Raw genomic sequence first — 12008 nt, 5'->3', positions numbered from 1 at the left:
GGTCAGCTTTCTCACTTTGCACTCAGCTATATGCCTGTGACTTCTACAGATATTTCAGAAGGGGAGGAAGAAATCTCCAGAATACATGATTTCCATATCACCTCCTCAAAGGTAGATTTTCTTCCCAACCTACCAGGAGGTTTTTGTCCCCGTAAGGTTAACTATGCAGCTAATCATCTAGGCTATCTCCAGGGCAACGCATCCCATCCTAAAAGAGGCTCCAGGTCCTGTCACTCTATTAACCACTGAGTCCAAATGAAACATTCAAACTAGGAAATGGCAAAGATGGCAAATATTAAGTTAAATTCACTTAATCCTTCCTCTGCATTGGCTGATCTTCCTATGTAAGGACTCTTTGGACAGCTTATGACAGTCTATGACATGTAGAAAGATAATGTACCTGCCTTTCTTTATTGTTATCCTCATTGCTACGGCTCTTTAAGTCTTTTCTTAATCTTTTTTAAAAGTAAAATTGGTGGCTATAGTACAGTACACTTCTAATTAACACTATTACCATACAGGACCCATGAATGCTTTAATTCTTCATCTCCAGTTAAAAAAATCAATTGAAAACAGTTGGTGTCCCTGCAGGAAAAACAGCGCAGGCTTAAGACCAAAAGATATTTCAATGGAATCACATAATTGATTAACATTGGGAAGAACAGTAAGAAGTCATTCATGAACTCAGTTAGCTGGATAACAGAGAGTCACTGTTTCCAAGCTACAATAAAAGACACACAAGAATAAATCACTGGTTAGAAAAGAAATCCTCTCTTCCCTTCTCACAAATGGAAGCTTCAAAGCCCTGTACCAACACTTTTGTATGTGAAGAAGCAATGCACAGTCCACACGCACTAGCAGCTCTTGTTTGCTGGGAAGTGCAATTAGTCAACACCAAATAATTTGGAAAGTAATAAAAATACCACAAAGATTTAATAAGCAGTACTGTCCCTTCAGCAGCCCCTATCCTTTCACGAACACATCATGCTCCAAAAAATAATTATATATTCACAATATATTGCAAAGATTATCTCTTTTGGTACATGGTCCCTAGAGCAAAATCGCCTGCAGAAGGGTACAAAAGAGCAGAACACAATCATAAATAGCAAGCCGTCTCATTATTTCAGTGCACCAGGTCAGTGGCAGAGAGGTTAGTTAGTTACAAGGGTAAGAAGAAATGATGAGTTAAAGAAGGAAAAAGAGAGCGAGAAAGGGAATTGCTTGGGACATCAGATAAGAGAAAGTGAAAACAAAGGAAAAAAATGCAAATAATAATTCCAAGTATTTTAAGCTAAAATGCTAATAGTCCAGTCTGTTCCTAACTTCTTTTGAAACACCAGGGGTATTTTAAAATTGCTTATCCAGAAGGATGTGTAGATACTGAAAGCTGCCTCCATACTTTTCATACAACATGTATGTCAGTTTGGTAAAGAATTTTTTTAGGTTTCAGACTCCAACTCAGCTTCCTGTGTTTGAGAATATGGCTTGTGATGCCCCAAATACACAAAGCATTTTTTGCAAGCAATGCAAATTACGCAGCTGAGACATTTTATGAGAAATATCTGTGGAACCATCCTACTCCAGGATGGTGTAGAACCATTTAATTTAAGGTTCAATTTTAAAAGTTTATTTAAAGTGATGCTGAAACCTATAAGGTTACTCTAGTTTTTTTTTTTTTTTGTTTGAGATTGTTTGAAATTGTTTAGGTTTTTTTTTAATAGAGAAATTCGAGCCATTATTGAACTGAAAAGAAAGATCCACACGGTTTCAGATTAGCTTAATTGAAGTTGTCTTCAATTTCCTTTCACATGTCCAAAAGCTTCCTCCCACCTTTAAGAAGAATTTCTTACATTGACTTTTAACACTGTAAGTTACACCGCTTCATTAACCTCAACATTTGAAATGGAAACTGTATTTTGGTTTATTTTTATTTCTTAGTACATGCATTGTTCAGCTTACATTGTTCTACATCATTACCTTCCATTTGATTCACTCAGTGTAGGTAGCAAACACTGTGACAAAATGATTAGAAGACATAATATTGACTATCAAAAGCATAGCACTGAAGAAAGCAGTAGTACTAGCCTGCATCCAGACAGTGAGATGTAAAAAGACAGCAGAGCTATGCCTCTTCGCTCCCTTTCCCTGCCATTTTCCTCCTTCAAACCACGTCAAAACCTGTTCAGCAAAGGGGAAGTGCAGAGCCACCAGTAAAAAGAAGGACCAGCTCACAATATTTCTAGGTCATTTAAACTTACAAAAAGCGCCAAATGTTTCATCTTCATCATACATCTTGTCTCATGTCTTTTTTCTCCTCTTTAGGTGGGGTTACTAAAATAATTTGTAGAAATTTTATGTTCTTATTTCTAGGAGAAGGTACGAGCTTATGTTTCCTCTTTAACAGTCTTATGTACTATCAGTTTGACTACCCAATAGCAATCTTCACACCATCTGGTACCATGAGAGTTTAGATGAATGAAGATGCTTGATTCCATGGATCCAAAATAGGATAGATTGTGAAAGAACATTCTTAATTAATCTAGACTTGCTGAACTCAGACAGACTTTGCAGCTCATTTTAGTTTCCAAAGATTCTGGTACAAGGAACAGGAGATCAAGGCCAGGTGATTGGCAAAGAAGGTAGATTAAAACTAAATTGGTTTTATTTGAATATATGCAAACAAATCAGTATTGTATAATAGAGATGTGCATTAATCTGCATGAGTAAGTCCAGCTGACATCAGCTGGCAAAGATTCTCCTCCTGAACAAGGATATATTAAAAAGTGAGTCCTTTGGCTATAATCTAAACTGCAGACTACAGATTCCCTGGGTCAGAAAAGCCTTTGATTTGATAGGAGAATAGTTTAACTTCAAAAATTCACTCATTTAAAAAATTCAAGACTCTACCATTTGTCTGGTTTTCAGTATCTGATCAAATGCAAATGACCACATCTATGCAGCTACAGCCACACTTTCATGAGTCTGAAGATGTCAAATCTCTGGCTGCTGAGCAGTCTGAACTGTACCTAGTACTACTAGTACCTAGTACTACTAGTACCTAGTACTAGTCCTGCTCGTGGCCAGGTGTGGAACTCAACTAGTGGTAAAAACACCTCATGTGCTTTCTCCTTCAACTTTAAAATCCTGCACAACCATCAAATGAAAATATATGCAGTTTTGACATGTCGCAGGCTGATGGTGCAGGTTACTTGACAGTAAGAAATTACTATGATCGTCTCTTCCCATGTGGGAGGGTGTATTTTCTCTCTCAGTTGGGCCTGATTAATCTGCAATTAATTTACAGTCACTTTCAGATCAAATAGGAACAAACAAAACACTAGAGATCAGTTTCTAAGACTTGGGCCACAATGGCCCTCTGGCCATTAGGCTTTATCTGATTGTGTTTTACGACCTGAACATCATTTTTTTGTCTCTGATTGTTCTGATGCAGTAACAAGAATGGATGTGCCTGTCTTCTCCATCGTAGAACTGAAAGATTTGTTACCTATCGCCACTCAGGGTTTGAGGACCTGGAGATAAGGATGTACTATATAAAAAAAAAATATCCATGGATTTGTAACTGGGTTTACATGTTTCTGTGACTAACTTTCTGTATAAAATGTCTAAAAACCTCTGTCAGAAAAGGAAGAGGAAAACGGATAATGCAAATAAACATGATGCAGACTGATAGGATTATACTTTTGAATATCTGAATAGAAAGTTCAAAATATAGCACACTTTGATCTAAATACAGCTTCTGTATTCTGATTGCTTGCTTTGTGAAAGACGTGAAAATGATGATCACAGTCATATCTGAGAAGGTCAAATGTATCATAAACTCTTGGCAATGTTAATACTCCTAAAAACAAAGAGCTTCCTTTCTTATTTTTGCCACTGGAAGATTTTTGCTACTGGAGTTTTGCTGTTGCTACAGTATGGTCTTGGATTATTTCTTCATGAGGCATGCCTTCTGAGATGATGTTGAATATGGACAATATGGACAAACCCAAATGCAAAAAGGAAGCCTACAGAGGGTGGAAGCAAGGACAGGCAGTCTGGGAGGAATACTGAGAAATAGTTTGAGCAGCCAGGGATCATGTTAGGAAAGCTAAAGCCCTAACAGAATTAAATCTGGCCAGGGACGTTAAGGGCAACAAGAAGAACTTCTATAAGTATGTTGGTGATAAACGGAAGACTAGGGAAAACATGGGCCCTCTCCAGGAGGAAATGGGAGACCTAGTTACCCAGCATATGGAGAAGGCTGAGGTACTCAATGACTATTTTGCCCCAGTCTTGACTGACAAGTGGTCAAGCCACACTGTCCAATTTACAGAAGGCAAAGGCAGGGACTGGGAGAATGAAGAACCACCCACTGCAGAAGATCAGGTTCAAGACTGTCCAAGGAACCTGAAGGTGCACAAGTCCATGGGACCCGATGAGATGCACCCATGGATCCTGAGGGAACTTGTGGATGAAGTTGCTAAGCCACTACCCAATATATCTGCGAAGTTGTGACAGTCCAGTGAAGTTCCCACTGACTGGAAAAGGGGAAACATAACCCCCATTTTCAAAAACGGTAAAAAGGAAGACTCAGGAAACTACAGGCTGGTCGGTCTCACCTTTGTGCCTGGGAATATCGTGGAGCAGATCTTCCTGGAAACTATGCTGAGGCACGTGGAAAACAAGGATGTGACTGGTGACAGCCAACATGGCTTCACTAAGGGCAAATCATTCCTGAGAGATCTGGTGGCCTTCTACAACGGGGTTATAGTGTTGGTGGGTAAAGGAAGAGCAACTGATATCACCTACTTGGACTTGTGCAAAGAATTTGACACTGTTCTGCAAAACATCCTTGTCTCTAAGTTGGAGAGAAATGGATTTGATGGAAGGACCACACGGTGCATAAGAAATTGGCTGGATGGTTGAACTCAGAGATGTCCAAGTGGAGACCGGTGATGAGTGGCATTCTACAGAGGTTGGTATTGAGGTCAGTGTTGTTTAACATCTTTGTTGGAGACGTGGACAGTGGGATCAAGTTCACTGATGATGACACCAAGCTGTGTGGTGCAATCAATGCACCAGAGGGAAGGGACGCCATCCAGAGGGACACTGACAGGCTGGAGAGGTGGGCTCACGCAAACCTCATGAAGTTCAACAAGGTGAAGTGCAAGATCCTGCACACGGGTTGAGGCAATCCCAAGCACAAATACAGCCTGGGAGGAGAATGGATTGACAGTAGCCCTGAGAAGAAGGGCTTGGGGGTATTGGATGATGAGAATCTGAACATGAGCCGGCAGTGTGCACTTGCAGCCCAGAAAGCCAACTGTGTCCTGGGCTGCATAAAAAGAAGCATTAGCAGCAGGTCGAGGAAGGTGATTCTCCCCCACTACTCCGCTCCTGTGAGATCCCACCTGCAGTATTGTGTTCAGATGTGGAACTCCCAACACAAGAACATGGACCTATTGGAGTGGGTCCAGAGGAGTGTCACGAAGATGATCAGAGAGCTAGAGTACCTCCCATACGAGGACAAGCTGAGAGAGTTGGGGTTGTTCAGCCTGCAGAAGGCTCTGGGGAGACCATATAGCAGCCAGTACTTAAAGGGGGCCTACAGGAAAGATGGGGAGCCACTCTTTCTCAGGGAGTGCAGCTACAGGATGAAAGGTAACGGTTTTAAACTGAAAGAGGGTAGATTTAGACTAGACATAAGGAAGAAATTTTTTACTGTGAGGGTGGTGAGACAGTGTAACAGGTTGCCCACGGAAGCTGTGGATGCCTCGTCCCTGGAGGTGTTCAAGGACAGGTTGGATAAAGCTTTGAGCAACTTGATCTAGTGGAAGGTGTCCCTGTCCATGGCAGGGGGGTTGGAACTCCATGATCTTTAACATCCTTTCCAAGCCAAACCATTCTATGATTCCCTGATTCTATGATAAACAGCATTACATCACCATAGGCACAGTATTAATATATATATATATTGTATGTATAATTCTTGCATGGATATTTTCCCACAAACGGCTCCATTTGACTGTCAACAGAGTATTTATGAATATAAGAAGGATAGTAATGTGGTGACTGTTTTTAAAATGGTAGATTTAAAACTTCAGCACAAAAACTAAAAACCATAACATAACCAACTCTGAGACTGCAATGAGAAATGACCTTTCCATCTTGATTGACCACAATGAGTTGTACTGCTAAAGATTTAGCTCTGGTATGCACATCGGAATGACCTGGGTTAGTGACTCATTTCAGGTGCTTGAGAGGTGTTTTTAAACAACATTGACACCACAATTTGCCCAGCAAAATCTCCTCTCAGACATCTTTTCTTATATCGGCGCCAGCCCTGTGAATCCGATGGTGGATCTGGGCAACGGAAGGCAGTGCGGCAAGACTACTACATGAAGAAAACAGCATCTTCCAAAATCATGCACAAAGGTGGAAGGAACTGTCTCTTGCAGGCAGCCCCAGAATAGTATGGTTATATTTGAGTATCAACAGCAGATACAGAAAATGGGAAATAATCAGAAGTTATCATTGTTTGTTTTTTTGTTTTTTTGTTTTTTTTTTTTTTTAACCCCTCCCTGGAGAAAGGATCATGACTAAGTCATGTAATGAAGGTTTTCTTAAAACCTTTTAAACATCAATATTAACTTAAACTAGAAAATAACTGTGTTTTTAAAAACAGAGAATCAAGGTATTTGCCTTATATTCCCAACATTAAAAATAAGTGGGAATAGGTGGCTTATTTTTCTACAGGATGCAAGCTTATCTCCACCCTCAAACACACCACTAATTACTAAACTGAACATTCATGAAACCATTTGTCTGGCGATATAATCAGAGAGCTGGAGAAAACATCTTGATCCTACAGACAATCAGGCCTCAGTTCAGGGTAACTTCCAAATTATAGAAACGCTGACCGCACCAGGACTGAAAGCATGCACTGGAAATTTAGTACACAGTTAACTGTTTTCCTGAATTATTATAATAGGCTGCAAAACTTTTGAATCAGCAGAAAAATTTCCTGAGATTTCACTGAGCCCTGATTCAGGCCCTAATTACTTCCTTCTTGTATTGCCAGAATCAGGATTTTAAATTGCAGAAGTTTTGCACTGCAATTAAGCATAGAATTAATTCTCCAGGAATAGTCAAGCCTGGTTTTCAAAGTTTTTTCATTACTTTTGAATAATACTGTAAAGTGAAGTCACTCAATAATTGTTCTCAAACTGAGTGATTTGAACATCCACAAATTAATTAATCTTCTTAAATGCATTGTAAAACATGGCACAAAATAAGCATCTACAATCTATGCTACACTGCACCATATAATTTGTGAGTGTGGTTTTGCATATATGTTCTTTAACAAAGAGTTCCACTGTATTTCCTTATCTGAGATAGCAAAACTGAAATGCTGAAAACAAAAACCTGAAAAAAGAGCCAGAACGGATCACACCATCAATGAAGACATGCAAAAACGAGTTATTCGAAAATCGAGAAACTGAAAATAGGACTAAGAAAAATGAAGGACAAAGTAAACATATAAAATGTGCTTAAGGGCTTCAAAAAAAGCTCATACAAACAATTCTAAAATATTTCTTACCTTCTTCAGTCATTGTGTCATAATATTTTAGGTTTCCATATGATCCAAGCTCTACAACATCACAGTAAAAGACACAAAGATAAGGAACCAGCAGACATTCAAAAAATGTACATGTTTTTGCACATGCTTCATAAACTTGAACAGTGTTTATGCAAAAAATTCTGCAGGATTGCAAAACACAGATTACCAAAATGGCAGTGCCTTCCCCCCAGAATTTCACAAGTCACTGGCTTTAGGTAAGTAACTTGCTAAAGTGAGATGTAGGAGAAACACTGAAATTTAAAATTCAGCCTTTTCAAGGTGATGGCCAATTTGGTGGCTCTACATTTGGGAAAGCATAATAAACGTTGACAGTAGCTAATCAGCAGGAGCTTTGGAAACTAAGCTCTTTTAACAATCCCCACTTCAGATATTCAAATACTTATGCATCCAAATTAGACAAAAAATCTCAAAACATATAATCTAAGAAATTGTTCGTAATTCTGTCCTGCAAACATTGTTTTGATACTAATACTGATGTTGACTTGCTTTAGAGAGGTAACTTAATTTAACCACTCTCTTGTCACTTGTGAAATCAGACAAAATGTATTTACCGACTTCATCAGCTGGTATGAGACCTATATTAATTAAATCATTAAACAGATCTGAATATATTGCATTACTATATCCTGTCAGAGCAGACAAAAGAATGGAACACAGAGAGATCTCCAGCTCTTTAGGGCTACTGTTATTTTTCTGTGTGATACAATCTGGCATGAAATCACCTTTTTTCTCCAGATGTTGCTTTGCACTTAATTTCTTAAAGTGCTTGTTTCTTAAAGTTCGGCATATATGTAAATACATATATGAACACAACAACTAGTGTAGGTCTACAAAACATGAAAGAGAAAAATTAAGCACAAGGAGGAATTTATAAATTATTTTTCTAAGGAATTTAGAGATTAGTTCACCCATCATTTTTATGTAAAGTTTTACAACTGAGATTCTAAGCATCCAACCTTTGACAGAGTGAAATCATTAAAAGATAGACACTTAAAAGTTTGGTAGTACTGTTTTCTTTGGAAATATTGTCTCTTTGTGTTTATGAAACAGCTTAAGCAATTAATTGCACAAATGCTGTCCAATTATTTTGTTTTTAGCTGATGCACCTCATGATCTTTCAATATTTTTCCACACAGGTGAATTTCAATAGAGGTCTGGCTATTAGTTTTTAACTGTAATGATATGCAGATCTCATACTTTGAAAGATCATTTTTAAAAAATCTATTTGCAGATACCTCAATCTGCCAAATGAACACTTCTTACATAATTTCCAGAGACAGAGAAAGCTTTATGCCATATAACTAAAAAACACAGGATATTATCACTGTTAATTTTTAAAATAGTTATGATTGGATTGAAATTATTGTTTCATAGACTTACTTTATCAAAACCAGTTATAAATATTGACATACTGTTGCTTCACAATGAAGTATCTTACTTGCACGTTATGTCCAATAGAATATGACATTATTCTAAGTCTCTCTTAATGCAAAGATGTAATTTAAAGACAGAATGTAATATAATGTCTTATAATGATATACAATGCATACACTGTTCTGCAAAAATGGTCTTAGTGTTGCAACATAATCTTTGTTGCTGCTTTTACATAACAGAAGCTATCATCCTACCATCTTGATTTTAGTCCTAAAGATTTTAATTCCTTGCCTGGGAAGAGCTCCAAATAACTTCAATATGGACTCCCCGGCATAAAGCATTTGGGACCACATGTGTTGCTTAATTAGGTCTCAATATGTGATGACTCGATGGCCAGCACCTTCACTTAAACTCATTCTCACTGATCTCTGCTTAGATTAGTCTGGCGTCCTCTTTGTTAGAACCTGGGGTGAGGCATCCACTGGAGGATGCGGACAGGAGTGGAAAATAGATGCCAAAGGAAATCCAAGAGTAATCAGAGAAATGGAAGGAATGCAGGAGATAACACTCCAAGAGAAAGACTGTATAAACTCACGGAGAAAAAACAGTAAGGATGGGGGTGCAGAAGGATGAAGTCAAGAAGTGGGCTGCACCATAGCAACAAACTTAAGAATTAACAGAATGATAGCATAAGGCCTCTGAATTAATGGATGAAGCAGAAGAGGTTTCAGAGGAAGCCAACAACAATGGTGAATTATGCTAAATCTCCAGAAGAGACAAAAGCGGCAGCAGAAAGGCAGGGAACCTGACACACTGACAATCTGTTTAGATCTGTTTGCTTCCCATCTGAAGTGAGAGATACAATACAAACAGGGAAGAAAAAAGGAGACTCTGACCTTACAGAGACCAAAGAGAAAAGAAAAAAGGAGATGCATGAGGGTGCATGATGATGATAGTATCATGTTCTGGGCACTTCAGCAATTCAACATCCTAAGGATTAAACTAGGTTAATTCTTGCAGTTAGCAAAATTATTTCCAGGAAAACTCTAATCTTGCTGGTGAGATTACATTCCTCATAGCTTTTCTAGTCCCATACCCAGAGCGGAACATTTTATACAATCACCAGCCCACGGACTGCAATGCACAACAATAATGCTGGAAAACATCAACTGCATGTATTCACATGAATTTCTTTGTGGATTTCAAGATTGGGTCAACGCTGCTCAGCAACATGAAAGGTCTGCCTCTATACAGTCTGCCTCCAATATATTGCACTGCCTTCTGCTGTAAAATTTGGACTAAATCTGCTGTTTGGTATTTATTTTTTAATTTTTCTGTTATAATAAGATACTGTTCAGTATGACTTTAAGTAAACTCTAAATGAATCAAAGTACTTTTTTGAAAAAAAGTACTGAAAAAAGTTCTCAGCTTTTAAAATAAAATGATTTTAAATGGAATTGGTAATCTGAAATACTGTGATAAAGGGTGCTTGAAAAAATACCCACCAAATTCAGCACTATCAAAATTTGATAATTCCAGTTTCATGAGCACGCTACGCGGTTCCCACAGGGAGGTCATAGCAGACAGACTGTCTGACAGCCGGTTCCCGCATCCCTGCTGGTTGCATGAAACAAAGAGGATGCAGAGATGCAGCTTAACAGCTGATCCTCAACAGTGACAGTCATCAAATTAATTTATTCCCTTCTGCAGTTTTTTACACCAGAAGAGAACAGAGTGTTCCTGGTAATCCTGCTTGACATTCCTGAAGGATTACAACAACATTTGCCTTATCACCTACTGTTCTCTACCGTGTATGGAGGTGCCACACCATATCAAAGTAAACAGAAAGAATAACAATGTTAGTCAACTTTATTCATAATTTCAAATAATACACCTAATTACTCAGTTTATTTTCAATGTTTACTCACCAAGGATTGTAGGTATGGTTTGTGGTGAAACACTACTTTCTGCCTTTTATATGTAGTGTCCCAGGCTACCACAGAATGAAAGCATAGCCAGTATTTCCCTTTGCTCTCCTGCTAAGAAGATCTTGGACACAGACTGCAGTTGTCCCCAGTTATGTCAGAAATGAGCCTGGTTCAGAGTTTCTCAAAATACTCATAAGACCTACAGCTAGTTTAGAGATAGCAACCTGCATTGCTAAAGGTGTGGATCCCTTAATGAAAAATGTGAACTCAGGTTCTCAAAACAAAGTAATGTATTACGAGTTTCTTTGACAAGCAGTAAGATTTTCACTCTGCATAAAAACCATATTTGCAAGAAAATTCATGTCACACTTCTCCAAGGTAACTAAACAGCTTCAGGGTTGATATATCTTCTATTCAAACCAAAACTGCTAAAGTGAAATCACTCAAGGCAATCCCTGAATTTTTAGTGCAATTCCACTGTTGCATTTACTTGACCTTCCTTATGTTTGACTGCCACAGTCATGAAGGCAGCAAGGCATAGTCCCTTAACAGCATCAGTGGGAACTTCACTTAAAAGGAATTGTGAGGCATTCTGGAACAAGCAGATGGAGAGCATATATTTTTCATGAGTTTTCATACCGATAAATTCAACCTACCAAAAGGCTGAACATCTAAGATGTGAAGGAGAAGTGAAATGAGAGAGTAAGGGCTCAACATTGACAATGAAATTGAGAATGAGCATGCAGCCAAGACCTGCAACTTAAAAGCAAGCAAATAATTATTAAAAAGATTGTTAACATGAAGCCTAACTGAGTATTTGAGACAGAGAGAATTTTTGTGTGAGAGGTTGCAAATATAATTCTGAAAGTCAGCAAGTTCTTGACCGTCAAAGACAGTAATTTGGCTTCTTCCCGTTTACATCTTTCTGATATGACCTCTGATTTGCACTTACTATTGTCATCATGCTTTACAGAATCTCCTTTTCTAATGTGCATTTTTTTAAAAGAAGATCTGAGGAGTTAGGCCAAAGGACTTAGAAGAATTCATATTATAACACCAAGGAG

General features: G+C 38.3%; 1 protein-coding gene across 1 annotated transcript in view; it reads right to left on the bottom strand.

The window, feature by feature from the left end:
* SLC24A2 (solute carrier family 24 (sodium/potassium/calcium exchanger), member 2) overlaps nt 1-12008 on the bottom strand; it is a gene marked incomplete at its 5' end in the record, with an annotated part of 49363 nt that overhangs the window by 24859 nt on the left and 12496 nt on the right. The window contains one exon of the mRNA XM_010086742.1: nt 7601-7651. Coding sequence (XP_010085044.1) covers nt 7601-7651 — 51 coding nt within the window. The remainder of the gene's footprint in view (nt 1-7600; nt 7652-12008) is intronic.

The sequence above is a fragment of the Pterocles gutturalis genome, unplaced genomic scaffold, assembly GCF_000699245.1.
Source record: "Pterocles gutturalis isolate BGI_N339 unplaced genomic scaffold, ASM69924v1 scaffold17381, whole genome shotgun sequence".
NCBI classification, from domain to species: Eukaryota; Metazoa; Chordata; class Aves; order Pterocliformes; family Pteroclidae; genus Pterocles; species Pterocles gutturalis.
This window is presented reverse-complemented; position numbering and strand designations above follow the sequence as displayed.